The 19,332-nt window shown below is 44.9% G+C and overlaps 1 protein-coding gene across 2 annotated transcripts in view; it reads left to right on the forward strand.

Moving 5' to 3' along the window:
• The first annotated feature begins 5,050 nt into the window (after positions 1 to 5,050).
• Positions 5,051 to 19,332, forward strand: part of LOC117267961 (protein shisa-8) — a 191,519-nt gene continuing 177,237 nt past the window's right edge. Inside the window, exon 1 of one of the 2 annotated variants that reach the window (XM_033644050.2) lies at positions 5,051 to 7,544. In XM_033644050.2, the coding sequence (XP_033499941.2) occupies positions 6,979 to 7,544 (566 nt within the window). In that variant the 5' untranslated portion in view covers positions 5,051 to 6,978. The remainder of the gene's footprint in view (positions 7,545 to 19,332) is intronic. The other variant, XM_078161281.1, reaches the window with a different exon arrangement.

The following is a 19,332-nucleotide window of genomic DNA, read 5'->3' on the forward strand; positions in this document are numbered from 1 at the left end:
CATCCCTTCTGGAGATCCAAGGGGAGAGTGGGTAGCAACACAACTCCACCTAATGGAGGCTGACGGCGCCCCAGATTCAAACGTCCAAAAACACATAATTGAAACCACAAAATATCTCCATACTGCCCGTCCGTAGTGATCCAAGTGTCCTGAGGCTAAGAACAGAGTTTAAATGACGTTTTTCCAAACAACTTTCTATGTCGGGGCTTCAGGACACTTCCCAGATAGCACACATGCATCTGGCCGACGTCGCCCTGAGGACGACACATCGGCCCTGAATTTATAACGTCTGACAAGTGTCGGCCGCATGGGTGGATATAATTTAATACTCTTTTGTCCCAGCTCATCAAACGTCTCTGTTACGTCGGCTTTGGGTCGGCCCAGTGCCGTAGAATGTCTGCCCACATACAGAAGTCGCCACAGAGGCGGAATTTCATCTCTGCGGTGTTTGTTTGGAACTGAGCTCGCAGGACACAGCATCTCATCGCAGTTGGTTTCAGGTAAGCTAACTGGAATAAACTGGCAGAAAATAGCTATGCAGTTTCTTCAGTGACCCTTAAGAGGTTCCTGGTGAGTGGTGAGGCACGACTGGGTGTATATAGCTTAGCACAGGTCCCCACCAGCTAATGTTATCTTTCGTTAGCTGATAGCTAGTTTAGCGGTTTAGCTCATGTTAGCTAACAGGCTACAACTGTGGTGTTTTCATTTTATTGTCCCTAGTTGATCTTATCTGCTCATCTGGTTATCGTGAGCACTCCTTTTGGTTTAAAGTGGAAGTGCCCGGAGCTGCCACCCGTGGTCCCGCGGCCCCCCGGCCTGACCTCCGGGGCCCTGGACGTGTGCTCAAGTGTCTGGGAGAGAAGCGGAGAGGAGCGCGGAGGTCAGGCGGGGCGGGCCGACACTGTGTATCCCAGAACGGGTGCTCAAGTGTGGGTGAGACCAGCGGAGAGGACTACGGAGGGCAAATAGTGAAGTTTAAGGATGCCTTCGATATGTTGTTAATGTGACTTTATGGGCAATTTATCAGTCGAGGTCTCCTCCTCTGCAAAGCAAACTGACCCGGTGGCTACAGGTAATAGTGCAGTTTTGAAACTACTGTTTTCCGAGATGAAGGACTGATTGTTGAGCTGCTGTTAACGCCGGATCCCGTTATTTAACCGTTTCAACAATAAATGAAGCAGAGTGACGGACCCAAAGCCTTCAGCCTGGCTAAAAGACAGCTGAAATGCTAAAAAAACACACAACACAGTGGTGAAGTTGGGATTTGTTTCTTGAAGTTATGTGCTCATCATCTTTTCTGTCTCTTGCAGGCTGCCAGGAGAAGCGGACTGGCCATCAGATATTTTTTGTGGAAATTTGAAAATAAAGTTTCTCAATTTGACTTTTGTCTCTTCATTGTGCACACTTACACACGAAATAGGTTAACAGTCAGCTGTTTTTGAATGTTAGCACTGATTTCTCACAGTGAATGGTGAAATATTTGTAGTTTGAAAAGACCGACCTAAATGAATAAAGGTCATAGTTAACGAAGCATATGAATATTAATGAAGGAGTGCAGCTTCTTTTATTGATCGTTTGAACGTCATGTGGTGGTCATTTTTGATTAAAGGCTGATGTCTCAGCGACGTCTTGGCAATGAGCAAACGCTCTCCCTGCTACGTCTTAACGATCTAAACTTTTGTCGGCTAGATGTATGTGTGCTATCTGGGTTGGATCACTACGGACGAGCAGTATGGAGATATTTTGTGGTTTCAATTATGTGTTTTTGGATGTTTGAATCTGTCGTCAACCTCCATTAGGTGGAGTTGTGTTGCTATCTCCTCTCCCCTTGGATCTCTGCAATGGATGTGAGGACTCTAAAACTTCACCTGAACCTCCCTCGGCATATGGGTGAGTAGATAATGGCTGAATTTCATTTTTGGGTGCACTATCCCTTTAAGGCGGTGAAAGTCCGTGTGGGGCAGGCGGGAGGGGGGGTTGATGGGTCCAACAAACACTGACTTTTGCCGAAGAGAGCGATGTTCATGTCCTGTAAGATTATAAAGCCAAACCCTGTTCTTTGTTCCTAAACCTAACGACTTGTGTTTGTTAATGGAAAAAAAAAGTCAATTTTTGTTGTCGTACCGAAGTAGTTAGTTTATTTTTAAAGAAACTGTATGTAAATGGTAAATTTCCTGTGAAAACAGAAGTGTGTTTTGAAAGAGTACAATGTATGTAACAGGCAGAACTTGACACGTCAACAGCCAACACTTCCAAGGTAGCTTTCGTCGTATCTGGACGTGAAAAATCCATGACCAGACGTGGTCAGAGTGACAACATGTCGGTATATGAAACTACTGCTACATGCAAGGGCCTAAGTTTTGTTAGTAACTGGGAGTTTGGGGTTCCCTGCCAGAAAATTTTGAGCATCACTCTCTTACTTTTTTTATGCTCCAACTTTTGCATATTCTGCATTAATCTGTGGTATACATTTCTTTAATTCAGTAAAAGTGAAGGTCTTCTGCTACTTTTATGTTTCTATTGGAGGGTGTCAAATTCACATGCTCTAAATATTGATGGGGACGTTCCCTCTGAAATCTTCACCTGTGACTGCCTGACATGTGCAGGAGAGAAGAAAGCAAGAGAGAACGCGACAGAAACAGAGTGGAAAATGTGCCATTAGACCACAGCCAAGCAGAGAGGGAGAGAAAGAGAAATGATTTAAGACAGATCTCCCGTTCAATCTGTACTCTCTGCCCTCCATCTCTCCCCGAGGATTCCTCCTCTCCATCCATCTCACCCTTCTTTCCTTTCCATCCTGATCCTCAGCCAACACCCTTTGCTCCCACTCTCTCTGCGCCCCGCGTTTGGGATGGCGGCAAACCAACCTTTATTCACCACAACTTTGATTCTTATTTCCAAATTAATGACCTGCTTTCCATTAGCGAAAATGTGCTGAGGACACTTTACCGTCAGGCTGTGGGGAGGAGGAGGATTAGCTGGTTTGTGGCACATCACAGAACTGTAGTGTGAAGTCATGGGAGTGTGTATGTATCGGCACGCAATGTTTGTGTGTGTGTGTGTTTCTTGACATAACTCCTGATGCACTCTGCCAAAGATTTTAAGCGAATTTAGGCCGAGAGGGTTGGACGGAGTACAAACAGCGAGCGAAGATGAGCTGGGGGTAGTTGCAACAAAAACAAACAACAAACAACAACAACAACAAAAAAAGGACAGAGTGGCTGAAATGCACGAGAGTGTGTGGAGAGACAAAAAGATAAAAAGGAGCGGGTGACAGGGAAATTAAAGAAAGCCTTTAAGCTTTTATGTAAAAAGTTTGAAGAATGAATATTTAAGATGAATATAATGGTGGCCACTTAAAAACAGAATGAAATATTAAGCAGCGTTTTTTTTTCTTCTCCTCCTGTGTTTTCTGATGAGGTTTGCCCGGTTCATGGTCGCACCCAAAGGAACTACTCTTCAAAATCTAGTTCACATTCAACATTATATCAGAGATGATACAAAATTTATAACATTTTGCTTCTCCGTCTCTCTTCAGTCGATTTCCGGGGAATTTTCTAACAGTCTCTCCTGAATTCTCTCTGAATACTATTCCCTCTTCTCTCCATCCAAGTCTAATATGTCACTTTCCTTTGAGATAGCTCTCCTTTTTTTTCTCCTACCTGTCTGCACTCCCTTCCCATCTATATCTCTCCCCCACTCCCTCCCACTATCCCTCTGTCAGTTCCTATTCCAGTTGCGTCCCCCATGTTTTTTAATCCCCCCTCCCTTCCTTGCGATAATTCCTCTCCTCTTTCCCTCCCCTGCTCCTCTCTGTCAAGCCCTCGCTTTGGCAGCCGCTCCGCTGTCCTCTTCTCCCCTCCCCACCCTCTCTCTCTCTCTTCCTGCCTCCCCTCTTCCTCTCTGTTTATCTCACTCTCGCTTCCTCGCTCTCCTTCCCTCCGTCCATCCCTCTCCGTCCTTTTCCCTAAATCAGCCCTTATAGACTGCAGCACCACACATGTTCCAGGCATGCTCCTGCAAAGACGGTGTCAGCGCAGTCATTACGCACAGGCACAAACACACACGGATGCATCACACGTGCACACGCCAACTGCAAAGGTTAGACAGACAGGAGGTGAGCAGAGATGAATGGATGATAAAAGAACAGATGACAGGAACTGGGGGAACATGAAAGGGGGAAAGAGTGAGTTCAGGAGCCAAAAAGAAAAACAAAACTGGGAGAAGAGTGTCAGTGACACATAATGAGACAGAGAGGAGCAGAGTGAAAGGGAGAGTCAGCAGGCGAGAGCTGCGCTCATTCACGCACAAAAGACACAAGTGTGTGTGTGTATGTATGTGAGAGAGAGAGGAGGAGTGAGCAAGAGAGGGAGGAGTGAGTTGGAGAGGGAGGAGTGTGTGTGAGAGAGTGTGTGTGTGTGTGTGTTAGACATTGTCATCCAGTCCTGGCAGAGAACAGCAGCAGTAGCAGCAGCGCGAGCATCACCAGCGGACGGGATACAGACGCACTGAGGCGGCGAGGAAATAAGGGAATACACACTGATGAAGAGGCAACAACAAAAGGAGAGGATGGAATAAAAAAATTCTCCTTTCTCTTCCCACTTCTGTTTGGAGCATCCCACAAGCAGAGCACCAGTGAAAACACATACATATGATATATATATAAAATTCCTATACATATATATCAAATTATGCCTGTTTTCAAAGAAGCTGCAGCCGGACAAGGACTGAATTGACAGCAAAAAATCCATTGCATGAAAAAATTTGGGAGCTAATATGCAGCACTTGCTTTAAAACTGTTGCATATTAATGCTTTGATGGTTTTTTTGTCAATTTTTTGCTCAAAAGGGGGAAAAAAGGACAAAAAAATACATTGATGCAAATGGACAAAAAGGCAAGTGAGTTGAAAGAGCTGCTGCTGCAGACAGTCCTATATTTCCAAGGGGGCTTCTTTTGAAAACAGGATTTTTTCTTTTTCTTTTTTTGATCTGCCCTCATTGCCACACGCCTGTGTGGCTGTCGCATCTCCACTTGTCTCTGTCGTCCGAATGGGCTGGGGGAGTATTATTCCGGTGAGGCTTGCACACTGAACGCTGAAAGTGCAGAGGGCAGTCCGCGGGCTCTCTGACCCCACGCTGATATTTCCTCAGCGACGACAGACCCGTGCAGCCCGGCTCGGGCTGAGAGGAGAGAAAGAAGGCAAAATATCAAAGAGAGGATAGAAGGAGATTAAGATCAGGGTGTAAAGATAATCAAAACCTGAGCAAAGGAAGGAGAGACAAAAGCATCAAAGCCACGATCAGTTATGTGGGACACTCCACTCTGGTCAAGTCATCCCAGCATCTCTTTTTACAGCTTCTCTTGGATGCAGCAACACTAAGACATTCAGAGATCCAGTATCACAACATCAGCCCCCCCCCCCCCCCCTCCCCTCTCTCTTTCCTCTCCCCTTAGCACTTGTAGGGCAGGACTGAGCGGGCTGACAGACAGAGCACCCAGCTGGTGTCCTGGGTCTGTTAGAGACCCTGGGATCCACGGAGAGGAGGGGTTCCAGTGGAGTGTGCACAGAGCAGCAGCAGCAGCAGCAGCAGCAACAGGAGCCCCGCGCACGCCGAGAACAAAGAGCCACTGGACTCCTTGTGTGTGTAGCTTAAAAGCTACAGACTGACACTGACAGAGCACTCTCACCAGGGGGATTTGAGCTGTGTGTGTGTGTGTGTGTGTGAGTGTGTGTGTGTGCGTGCGTGCGTGAGTGTGTGTGAGTGTGCGTGAGGGAAAACACGCCTCAGGTGCAGGAGCTTTTGGACTGTAATCATCAAAGGATTTCAGCTTGACGAGAGCCTGGAGTATTGTTTTAAAGAATATCGCACAGCTGCTGTTACCTGTTGGGCTGGAAGTAGGAATCCTACACAATCCTTCCAAAATAAAAGCTCAGTGTTTAACTCACAAAGACTGGATCTACACACCTCAAGAAAGGAAGTCACGTTCAGCAAAGTGGAGCAAGGTGGCAGCGAAAAGATGCCCACCACAAAAATAAAAAAGCTTCTTTTGAACAGTGACACTGAGAGCAGGAGGATGATAGATGCAAGTTAAAGATCTGAGAGGGAGAAGTGGAGGCGACTCCAGAGGAAAGCACTGCACTCTGGTCAGAGTTTTTCCAGGACATCACAACTGATCTGACTCCAGCGTTGAGCATTAGAGTTGTTATCCACTCAGGAATATGAGTCCGTCTCTGAAGTGAGAAGCCTTTCATGTGGGAGCCCGTGACTATCTTCCAGTTTGAGAGGAATCTGCCTTCTTTTTTTTTCCCTGCGAGCGCCGTCAGGAACCAAGAGTTCTCACTTTTCACGGATTATTCATCCCATCAGCAGGGGAGCTTATTGCAGGAAATGCCAGAGGCAAGTTCATTCGTAGGTAACACGCCCTCCTAAACTAGATTCCCTCCAAGCCACTGGATCTGGATTTGTCTACAGCCGCCTCTGCTGTCTGCTGATGATATATGGCTTTGTGAGAGGTGACACTTCCTAAATTTTGGAATATTTATCTGCTCTGATAAACACACACACAGTAAACTGCCAGGGATGTGTCTGTGCGTGTGAGTGCCTGCTCACGAGGGACTCATTCACTCCTGTTGAGATGTGAGATTGATTTCTTTCACTCACTTGTTCCTCGGCCCCTTGACGACAATTTAACCTTCTGTAACGGCGTGCAGTAATAACTCCCACAACGCTAAGTGAATGCTCTTTATTTTTCTTCCAGGCATGCATATATAGGCTGACCGCACTCTATTTATCAAAGCTGTTATCTCAATGATTTCTAATACCTCAGAGATTCATTCAGTGACTGCAATTTAAAGCTCTGGACAAAGAGGATACTCAGCTCTCTATTTCTTTGTTGCTTTTAAACCTAGGAGCTTTACTGTCATTTAAAATTACACATCAGCACTGAGCCACCACAACATACTGGAGTAAGTCCAAGATGGCCACCTCCGTGCACCCACTTTTGGTTAGCTTGTCGCTGGCCATCCTCCTGAGTTTGACCTCTCTGGGCGGACTGAACTCCTGGCCGTCAGGTCAGGCTTTAGCCCAGGTGTCTCCCAACAACCAGACAACGCAGCCTTCTATGGTACCAGAGGCCGCGCTGGCAACTCCCACGCCAGACGTGGAGGACAAAACAGCTCCAACTAGCGGTAACCGTTGCTGGGGTTACTATGATGTCATGGGTCAGTGGGACCCGCCCTTTAACTGTAATGCAGGTATCTACCTGTTCTGTTGCGGCTCCTGCTTCTACCGCTTCTGCTGTCAGTTCAAAATCCACAGTTTGGACCAGACTTCGTGTTCTAACTATGACACGCCCGTCTGGGCAAACACCGGGCGGCCGGCAGCACCCGTCACGGAGGTCCAGGAGGAGCCGGACAAGGATCGGACCCACATGATCGTGTATATTATCTGTGGAGTGGTGGCCATCATGGTGTTGGTTGGGATTTTCACCAAGCTCGGGCTGGAGAAGAGTCAGGGAGGACAGACGGACATGACCAACTCCAGGTATGGATGGATGGATGGATGAGAGAAAAAGAGTCCTTGTTGCTCATTTAACAATATATAGCAGAAGCTTTCCAGTTAATGTCTGTTTCTATACGTTTCTTTAAAATCTTTGAAAATCATATTTTTAGAACAACAGATAACTTACTTTACTATATTTTTCAGCTTTACATTTCAGACCAACTCATAAACTTTTGGGAAGACTGGGTAGAATAAAGACTTGCAAAATGCGAAGGGCCTTTTTGGGCGCTCATGGCTCAGGTAGTATGGGAGTTGGATGAGTTCTTCGAGGGCTTGGATTGGCAGGAAGATAAAGAGTTGAAGGTGTAATTTTTAGTGTATAAAAATTTCGGAGTAGAAGGTAGAAGGCAAGAATCATCCAATCACAGAGCTTAACATTTTGTTACGTGTGCCGCTAATGGCTGGTGAGAGCTAAAGACTGCAGTGTGGAGCTGACGAATACGGAGTTCTGCAGCTTTTGTGAATTAACTTTCGGGTTCTGGATAAATTTTTGGATGAATTCAGTTACTGTGGAGTTGCCCTTTCTCACATGTAGCACACAACAGGAGACTGTCCGGGTCAGAAGCTTTCTCATGTAGTGGAAATATTGTATTTGGTTGAGGCGAGGGGTGGCGCTAGGGTGGAGTTTGCAGGAGGCAGGACATGATACAAAAAGTACACTGCGGAAATCGTTGTGTTTTGTTTACATAGCTGGTTCATAATTTGATCGTGACCAACAGAGTCTTAAATGACAATTCTGGCGACAACCCTTACCGACAGATGTTCCTGAACCCTATCATCTCTCCAGTTTGATATTTTCATTGGTGTCTTTGTGTAAATCATCCTTCTTCTTCAGCCTCTGATGTTTGTAGTCTTCCTGTTTCGTGCAGTCGCATAATAAAAATGTCATAAATGTACCAACTCGCTCGCTGGAAATTCTCTGGAAAATGACCCGCTCTATTTGCACATGGGCTTAATCTGACATTACAGACGTTTTACTGGTGAGCTGGCAGGATAAAATCCATTTAATGTCCAATCCAGCTGACTCAGACATTTGTGTTCTTGCATACTTATTTACTTAACGTACTTACTGAAGTTCTCTCACCACCCCTCAGTTTCAATTGACTTTTCCCATCTGTCTAAATAACCTTAATTGTATAATATCCGTCCAAAATAATCTGGTGTTTAAGGAAGCCCTGAAATCTATAGATATTTAAAGATTGTGCTCCAGTTGCCTTATAAATAAACCTATTCCCTAATAATATAATTAAATTAACAGTATAGGTCTTTGTCACTGTGACATCCCCCAGCATCACAGAGAAGCGATCCAGCTCCAGGTGTAAAGTCATTTTTGAGCACATCTTTTGAACCTCATCCCAAAATGCAGATACAATAAGACAAAACTAAAACAGATGGACCGTTGACTCAGGCTCTGAACCACAAAACTGGCATTCACCTGACTCTCTCTAATACCCCATATATTAGCATTTTTCTAGGAGCCAGGCTTTATATATCAAACTAAAAACCATGGTATAGTTTCCATGGTATAGGGAAGTCTATCCTGTAACCCATTTTTGATAAGAACTGACCGGTATCTTAAATAAAAATTATAAACGTCTTGGTACATCTTCCTGTTTTGCAACCATCTTTGATTTTTTTTCAGCTGGCTGGCAAACTGAAGGTCACCAGTTGGCTCTATGTGCTACTTTACCTGACTGTCTTTGCTCCCGGCGGCACATAGGTCACGTGATCACAGCCTCCTGGTGCAAATTACCACAGTATGACAGGATTAGTTTTACTCATTCATTCTTTAATTTTCCGTAACTGCTTATCCTTATAGCGGTTGCAGGGGGGCTGGAGCCTATCCCAGCTGACACTGGGTGAGAGGCGGGGTTCACCCTGGACAGGTCACCAGACTATCACAGGACTGACACATAGAGACAGACAACCATTCACACTCACATTCACACCTACGGACAATTTAGAGTCACCAATTAACCTGCATGTCTTTGGACTGTGGGAGGAAGCTGGAGGAAACCCACGCTGACACAGGGAGAACAGGTCTTGCTGTGAGGCAGCAATGCTAACCACTGCACCACCATGCAGTTTAAAACTAATGTTAAAAGATGGCTGAAAGACAGACAGTCATGTTGTGTGATAATGCCTCTAATGTTGTTTATGCACTGTCCTACAGGTGTGTGTACTTACTGATGTTATGTGGAATATATATTGTGTGCATACATGTGCAGCATGCCTTGAGACAACAGATGAAATGTGTGCTACATCTGGTGCAATATCACAGACTGTCCCTGTTTTAAATAAACCAGTAAATGAAATGAATTACGTGGGTTAAATACCAATTCTAGTGCTTTACTTTTCGTAGGCATAAGTATGACCAGTGCATGAGAACAGCCTCAACACTGTCAGCTGCATACAAAGCGGATAGAAGAAATCTGAAATTATCAAAAAATCTTATCTGCATATTCAGTCGTATCACAGCAGTGTTCATGCATGTGCGCGATCGTGTGCGAGTGTAAATGCCTGCATGTGTGAATGCCGGGCTTGTGTGTCTGTCTGCGAATTTCTGTATGTGTGAGAAGGTCACCAGCTGGGTAATGAATCAAGTGCCTGAATCACAGAGAGGTGATAATGGGTGTGATGTCTGTACGCAACCATGAGGGAGCAACGGACATAGTGGTGGAGAAGGAGACGGAGAGAGTGAGGAGCAGATGGAGGTCAGGCAGCAGGATGGAGACTCCAGAGGAGAGATGTCAGGGGACAGTTAGGGAGGAGTGGGGGGGATTACAGTGCAGTTGTGTTGTGTTTTCTCTGTATCGGTGTAGCCGTTTCACATTGATGGCTGATTGATTGCTGTGACACAACTATGACTGTGGCAATGTGCGGCTCCAGTGAACAATGAGAAGAGAGAGGGTGGTTTTTGGAAGGGTGGAATATTGAGCGGATCTGACTGGAGTGCTGCCAACGGCTAATTCTAGTGCAGAGAACAGGGGTGTGTGTTTTTGTTGTGTGTGTGTGTGTGTGTGTGTGTGTGTGTGTGTGACGGGGAGGGAGAGGAAGAGAGGGAGACAGTGTGTGTGCTGGGTGTGACCGGCCAGCCTATCGGGTGTTAAGAGTCAGGCCATGGGGGCTCCTTTAAAATCCTGTCATTACCGGATCTCCTCTCATCCTTCCAGGGGAGGATGCGAAGAGGAGGATGAGGATGAGGAGGAGGAGGAAGAGGAGGATAGCAGTGGACATCAGCACTCATTAGTGTTAGACTGCGCTGAGCCACCCAGAACACAATGAAAGCTGGCAGCTCTTGGCACATTTTCTCCCCTGAATCAAACAATTATGTGTGAAGCTTTATACTTGAGTCAAGGGGTCGTTTGGGAGATGTTTCTGAAATCTGGTTGGCCGCCTGTGCCACATGCAGGTCAGACTGTCAAAGGAGATCCAGCTTTTGTCTTGAAGTTTCTCAGAAGTGACATGTGTATGCCTCCAATCAGCAGGACAGATGTTGGCAAGCGTCCGTCCCGATGAAGCGTCCTGGAGCAAGACACTGAAACTCTGCTCGCTTGACCGTTCACTTTGACCTTCCTGGATGGAATCAGTCCCACCCTCCCCGAGTGGAAATAAGAAGAATAGAGTAATAGAAGTGATCTTTAAAGGGACAGTTCACCACAAAAGCAGAAATTTTTCCTCCTTACCTGTAGTGCTTCTTATCAGTCTAGATTGTTTTAGTGTGAGTTGCAGAGTGTTGGAGATATCAGCCGTAGAGATGTCTGCCTTCTCTCCAATATAATGAAATTTAATGGACATAGCTTGTGGTGCTCAAACCGTCAAAAAAATTACATCTGAAAAACTCAACAGCAATGTCTCTTTGCAGAAATCACGACCCGGTTACTCAAGATAATCCACAGACCTTGTTGTGAGCAGTTTCATGTAGGAACTATTTTCTTTTGAAGCATGCATCTACTCCTGGATCAGACAGCGCGAGATGTGAACGTTAATGGCGTCCTCCTCGGCTGAGCTGTAACGTGAGCTAGCAGTAGATGCACGCTTCCCTCTGTGAATTCTGGAGAACAATTTTATTTGAACAATCAAAGCAATATATTTGTCTCCAGTTTTACCGCTGTTTGCAATTCAGGAATGACCCACATGATTGCTTGAACTTTATTGTCAGACCAATGCGTGTTGGCTGGTAGCCTTCATCAGGGTCACCATAACACACATTACAAAGAACAGTTAAATAAGATGGGTATGGATCAAAACATTTTTAAAAGGTTAAAACAATAAAAGACAACCAATCATATTTATACACATGCATTTCAGCCAATGGGGCATGTTGTCAAAATAGTACTTACAATTGTGTGATGGCTTTCTAATGGAGGCTGCCATCTTCCTGGAAAACTAGCCTGGCTGGATAGTTTCACAATGCAGCCTGGGAAATTCAATCTTCCCCTCAGCTGAGATGGGTTCACAAGTATGCATCACACGGCCCTTCAAATTAAGTGGTGATTTTAAGGGCTGAAAGCACTTCCCTAAAGTTTGGGACACCCTAGCCCTTCGAAGGAATGCGCAAAAACTAGGGCCAGGGCCAATTTTGAGGGGAAGTGTGAGTATTGGGATGGAACCTTAGGGCTCTAGTTTCGCAGACCGGGCGAGGCGGGAGTGCAGCGCACCTGTGCTTTGCCAACTGGGTGTGGCCAGGCGGATTTTGCAAGTTTGGCACAACTTGCGCCTGGCGCCGCTACTCCTCTTTCCCACCTCCGTCCCTCCTACCTGCGCAAGTTGGAAAGAAGGAGGAGAGAAGGCGTGGAGTGGGTTTTACACACATCACACCAATCAAATGAGCCCCTCTCCTCGCCCTTAAATGCGCCGTGTGAAGGCGTAATGACAGTTTACTCAATTCGCCATGGCAGAAGAGAGCAGCAGCGTCAGACGGCCAAACTCCTCCCAGGAGGAAACTGATGTTTTGGTCCGGGAGGTCTGCTCGCAGTGTCTGAATATACGGAACTGCGAGCAGACCTCCACGGGCTGATGATGCAAAGGTAGCCTGGGAGGAGGTCACCACAATTGTAAATCAATGTTGCGTTTCTCTCGTGCACGCGTGCTCTCTCTTTCTCTCTCGCAGTCTCACTCTGTTTCTTTTCTTTTGACTTTTCTAAGATGACAGATGCTGAATATATACTCCCTATCTGATGTTGTGGCTGTTTGTGGTTAGCTGAGAGGGATGTGAACTCATTAGTTTGCAGCTGTGTTAATCAAATCAAGTTGGGTTTCCATTACGCGTGCCAAACGTGCCAAACGGTACCAATCCCCTTTGATCTGACATCAGATGTGACGGGACAGTCGATATAGAGATACATTTATGTGTTGATTGCAGATAGTTGCATTGAATAGTGTTTTTTTGGCTATTTATTGCATCGTTAATGTGCCTGATATTCTGGAAACCTGCCTGTGAGGTTTTGGTGACGTGTGCGCACTGTCCACCGGTCAGCCAAACTTCGACTTACACCGTCTGCGCTCCGCCTGCGCTGACAGTAGACCTGGTTTCAGCTGGCGAGTTTTTAGCGTACCTTTGGCAAAGCCTTTTGGCACGAAACTGTCACTGCGCCAAGCTGGATCTGTCGACACCTCCCCCTGCTGCGCTGCCACACCCATCTCAGCGCACCTCAGTCTGCCAAACTACCAAACTGAGCGCACCTCGGGTTGCGCTGCTCGAAACTAGCTCTGCGCGGGGTTCGCCACCCTGTGCTGCACTGGGAAACTAGAGCCCTTAGTCTTTACATGTTGGCTCGTGCATACAACGTATGACACTGTCTGTCTTCATCATCAGATAAGCAATATAATGGTTAAGATATTTCATCTCATTACACGCTTGAAGAGAATTCAGAAAATACTATTTTTCTGTCTTCTTTACCTCTTACAATCAATAATAACAGTAACAGTACTTATCGGGGCGAACACTGAAAATGTTAGTACAAAATAAACATTGTTACACTAGGAGAGAGGAAATGGATAAAACTTGGTAAGAGACATCATTGTTGTGTGTTTAGGGAGATAACAGCAAATGCATTCATTTTGTTTGCTTTCGATTTTTGTGTCCTTGAGTTAAATTGTTCTTTGAGGATAATAATTTCTCTAAAAATATCATTTATGTGCTTGCAAAAAATATTTTTCTTTGCTCTAAATGTCCCATTGCACACCCAGAACTGTACTATTTTACTATAATGGTAGCTGGGGTGGATGGTTATTAAAGTATTTGACTTTAAAGAGGCAACAGATACCAATATGCACAGTATCAGTACAAACAACAGTAGACACAGTGGAATTATACCAATATGCACATGTAAACAGTCCCCATTCTAGAATAAACGCTACCGTATGGAAATGATACGGCCGGTTGGAGCTCAAATTGAATGGGAAACAAAGTCCAGTGTTCACTTAGCTGGGCGTAACTTAGCTGGGCGATGTCTGTCGATAGCTGCCTCCGTGAGAAGAGAACAGAAGGAAGGGAGGGGGGTATCACTGTCCGAGGGCTGCTGTAGAATGGCAACGAGGATGTCAGCCGACCAACACTCGCTACCCGCTCCCTGGTTGCGGTGATTTGCGATGCTGGCCAGCTAGGAATGAACTAGCAGCCAGTACAGTACAGTCCTCTCTCGTCTCGCTAACATTTAGCCGTGTTACTTACTGATCCATTAGAAAGAAAGCTAGCTGGACACTGGTTTTGAAGCCTCTTTGGTCACGGAGCTCCCTCCATCTCTTGAACACCTGACTGAGGTTTACTCTTGTTTTTCCTCTTCTTTTATCGCTCTCCTTTTTGCTCTTCTTTGCCTCCTCAGACACTTGTCACTTGTCTCCAAACTTTGTCCATCTGCCATTGTGCTTGTGACTCAACTATCTCATGCCCAACTCCTCATAAGGACCAGCTCCAGTCCCTGATTGGCTGACCGACCAATTTCGCAGTACATGACGCACCGGTGGCAGAAGCTTATTGCAAAGCCACTAAGTAACCTGTGTAAACTCTGATAGTCTGATTTTACTGTGGCCACTACCCTGTGCAACCTACATTATTTTCATAATGATATATTTAGGAAAAGATGCTGTCTGTTGCCTCTTTAACTCTCATCCTGTCAATAGTCCCTTACTCTGACCCTAGTCTGAGTGGGCGGAAGTTCGCTGCATAGATCAGCCTCTCATTGGGCGGAACGAGCCACCCGCTGAAGTCCCGCCCTACCACCTTTGGTTGTGTAGCAGTTTTCAACTGTTTTCAACACGTCCTTTACTAACTTTTGCGGTGTTTGATCTTGCGGGGATGTAGCCATTCTTCTGCCATGGTTCGCGTCCTGTAGGCGATATTTTTGTGGGCGTGTTACACCAAAACTTGTTTCCCCCCGGCAATATTTTTGCAAGCACACCATTGCTGTGGCACTGCCCAGAACTATTGTGATTGGTTGAAAGAAATACAAGCAGCCGGGGCGTTTTTTTTCTCCAATCTTAAAGTGAGAGTCGGCGCAGCCAGACCTTTCTTTTCTTGAGAAAGGTCTGGTAAGCGAGACTACCCTGACCTTTACCTGACCAGACCTTAACCATACTGAAACAGCAGATTAGATTTGTCATTTCAGTACTGCTTGAAGGTAGCAGCTTTGAAGTACTTGTACTTTACTTGAGTTTTTCAATTTCATACCACTAAGGTCAAGATTTTAATTACAAAACATATAATGAGATTTTAAAATGCAATACATTAAGCAAAGCCTTCAACAGTATTTAATTTAGCTCCATCTTGACTATCTAAAATATTGAAATGCTGTTTGCTCAGTCATGAATCAGTAATACTAATCCAATATTATAATACAACACACCTGCAGGGATCATTCTGCTGCAGTTTATGTTTAATGCTCAGCACTTTTTGCTGATAAAGACTTTGTATTCTTGAATGCAGAACTTTCAGCTGTGAAGGAGTGCTGTTACATTATGGTATGGCCCCTTTAACTTAAATAAAGGAACTCTATATTTATTGTTGCACTGAATTTTGGCATCAGGACTTGTTGCATGTTGGATTAAATGGTTTAAACTCCCTCAGTGTTCCCATGGCTTAGTCCCAAGACAGTGTCTCTTACTTGTAGGAAAGGATATGAAAAGGGTCAGTGACGACCATAAAGGAAATGAGACTGTGAGAAATAAAAAGAGAGATGGCAGAGGGTGATGTTGGGGGAACAGAGACAATGAGGACAGAGCTGACCACCAGAACTCAGTATTAAAGGAGCCCATTAAAGGACAGTCCGCTGGAGCACGGGGGAGGGAGGGATAGAAGGAGGAAGGGAGAAAGTTACACAAGAGAGAAGGAGGTGCTGATGAGTGAAGGGCTTAGCTGTTGTAATTCTGCTGATTTGCCATTGAGAGCTGTGGATGGCTGGTTAGCTTTGTTGCCAGGCTGCACGGATAATCATTGTCTGAGCGAGTCTTTCAAAACTTGCTTTAAAGACATTTTCACTCTTGAGGGCTTTTTTAAAAACCTTTGGATGACTCTCGACTTCTGTTAGGACGGAGCTGGGCTGGTGTTATTTAAACTGCTGGGGTGTCGGCGGGTTCATTTGTACTGGAAACTCTATTTCAAGGTGCTTGGAGGGGTTTTCTGAGCAGTTGTTGGAAGATTTCATCCTGGTCACTGCTTAGAGAAAATGTGTACTGTGGGTCTGGAGAAAAAACAGGTCTCCCTGAGATACTGTGGGGAAGATATTGTAGTGGTATTGCAGTGAGAAATGTGTATTCATGCCTGGTAGGTCACATTTGTTCAGCCAGAATGTCAGACCACAACACTGTATGCGTTGAGAATTATGCAGCAACTCTCTTCAGTTTCTCTTAATTTTCTGTTAAGAGAAAAAATAAGAGAAGTCAACTCCAGATGCATCAAACCTTCTCAACCATCTAAATCTGCATTTACCCAGGTGTGCTGAATGAGTAGCCCCTTAACACTACATAAGGGCAGGTGCTCTGGCACATGCCCCAGAATTGGAGAGATGCTTCCCCCCTTACAAAGGCTGTAAGAAGATTACCTCAGCAGCAAACTTTAACAAAGTAAATGTTATTGACCATAGTGTCAATACTGGCGTTAAAGGAAAATCAAGAACCCAGCAATGGCGAAACATTTGTGACGTATCAGTTTTCAACCTTTTTTCTGATCCAGACGTTCAGGAGGTGTTTTACCAGGAGCCAAATTATCCAAAGAGGTCTCTTCCTCTCCAGCTGAAACACTGAAATACAACATGTTTCACGTTCCAAATCATGTTTCCGATGTTGTTTGACATGTCAGAGGAGGGCCTTGTGGCCCATCACATGCACCTGTGCTCACCCTTTTCTCTGACAACTTAAAGGATAACTTCGGTATTTTTCAACCTGGGCCCTATTTCCCCATGTGTATGTGTGCATACGATTCATAGGTAGAACTCGTTTTAAAATTGGTTCAGTATTGAGGGAGGCGGATGCAGCCAGCAGCCGTGAAACGAGCTAAAACGGTAACGGGGGCAAATGCGTCCCGTATAAGTTTGCGCATTAAAAGTGCTTTTTTTCGCCACTGACCGGTTCAGATCGCCAGTGCTATCTCTGTAAATAGCATACTAAGCGTTTCCCTTACCTCTGGGCTGTGTGTGACGTCATCTCGCGAGAGCTTTGCTTGTTGCCAGAAGAAAACAGAGGAGCCATGCTGAGCGCCGAGCACGAAAACAATGGTTCGTGTTTGTGCTTATCTGAATTGCAAGAACAGGATGTCGCGCAACACCCCGTACAGCTTTCATAGGCTGCCTTTGTCGGACGGCGAGATGCTGAAGTTGTGGCTAGTTGTGCTACAAATGGATGCTAACACTCCTGTCCAGACACTGCGCCTTGCAGACCATCGGGTCTGCAGTGCTCACTTCTCCCAAGATGACTACTGCCAGCCGAAGAAGAGAAGACATCCAATCCTGAAACACCTCTTCCTCAAGAAAACGGCTGTCCCACGAGTAGAGAGAGCTAGTGGAGGTAATGTTATATAAACAATGTTCGAAACGCTTAGTATGCTATTTACAGAGATAGCACTGGCAATTTGAACCGATCAGTGGTGAAAAAAAGCACTTTTAATGCGCAAACTTATACGGGACGCATTTGCCCCCATTACCGTTTTAGCTCGTTTCACGGCTCCTGGCTGCAGCCGCCTCCCTCAATACTGAACCAATTTTAGAACGAGCACACATACACATGGGGAAATAGGGCCCAGGTTGAAAAATACCGAAGTTGTCCTTTAAGATGCAGGGACCAGTTGCACAAATTACCTTAAATTAGGGCTTAGTTTCTCCTTAGCTGAGGAATTTACACAGTTGCACAGAATCCAAAAACAAAAAAACTTAAGGTACCTCTGACTCTGTCTTAACTGTAACATGAATGAGTTTATGGTGATAAATGAAAAAAACTAACAGAGCTCGAGAGGAGTGTTCTGTGACCAGGAGAAACCAGTGGAAACACTTTTGATTTTACACTTTAGATTTGACTGAATTAGTTTTCGTTTTGTAATTTCTTCCTACAATTGTTTTCTGTTTTCTGGTATTTGGGGATCAAATTTACTCTTTAGTTTGTGCTTTCTATGATTGTATTCCTCCAGAATCTTCTCCTCCTCTGACCAGTATGGTTCTTATCTTCTTTTCTTCTGCCAATTTTTTACTGTCTAACAATAAGCCAACTTTGTGAGACGATAACAGGTGTCACAAGCGTGAGTCCAAGCAAACAAACAATCATGGAAACTTTTACTGCTGTAAAATCTCTTTCAACAGAGTAAGTGAATTAATGTTTTTCCTTACGTAAGGAAACCTTCTAAGGGATTCTGTGCATCTGTGTAAGTCTCTCAACTAAGGAGAAATGAAGCCTTAAGTGTCATACTTGAGGGGAAAACTTGTGGAGTTTTGTGCGACCGGTCCCAGATGTTTTTCTCTTCTCTTGGTAAGAGTGCTCTCGCGAAATTTTCTTTTTACCTAAGAGAAGAGCAAAAATAAGACGATACTGATGAATCCAAGCTAACAAAATAGGAACAAATCGTGGATATGAGCAAAAATAAGAGGAAATTTGTTCGTATAACGCTTCCTGTATGAGACCCACTGTGTGATAAATGGAAGGGTAAGGGCTAAAGAGAAGGCAAATACTGTAATTGTTCATTTTATTTTTTGTTAATAAGGCTTAATTTCTTTGATTTATTACCATTGCATGTGATCAGGTTAAACACACATTTCAGAGGCTGTGCTTTGTACGCAAAGTCAGTGCAAAGACATGAGTGGGAGCAAATAGACCAAACAAACAGAGCTGAAATTGTTTCATTAAAACAATACCTACACTCAGCTCATGTTGTATGACTGAATGTCATGAACTTACTGAGACAAACAGAAAAGAAGATGGTGGTAATGAAATACCACAAAAAAAGAGAAACAGAAACTTCTCGTCAAGCTGGTTGTGCGCTGCTCTGAATAAAATAACCATCAAACGACCTGAATAATTGCCTTAAATGTAAATGACCAAAAACCAACACTGAGTCTGAGACCCCGACTGTGAAATATGATGTCATGATTCTGGATATTGCACCTGTGAGAGACAAACACACTCTGTGTTTCTGCTCAGACTGGATGAGCCCTGGTGAAATTGTTTTTCGCATTTTTAAAATTCATTCTCAACCTGCATACATTTGACAGCGAGACACTTTCACCCAGCTGTGAGCGAGAAAGAGCAGTGGCTCTGTGTGTAAACATGTGTGTGTGTGATTGTGTGT

The sequence above is a fragment of the Epinephelus lanceolatus genome, chromosome 18, assembly GCF_041903045.1.
Source record: "Epinephelus lanceolatus isolate andai-2023 chromosome 18, ASM4190304v1, whole genome shotgun sequence".
NCBI lineage: Eukaryota > Metazoa > Chordata > Actinopteri > Perciformes > Serranidae > Epinephelus > Epinephelus lanceolatus.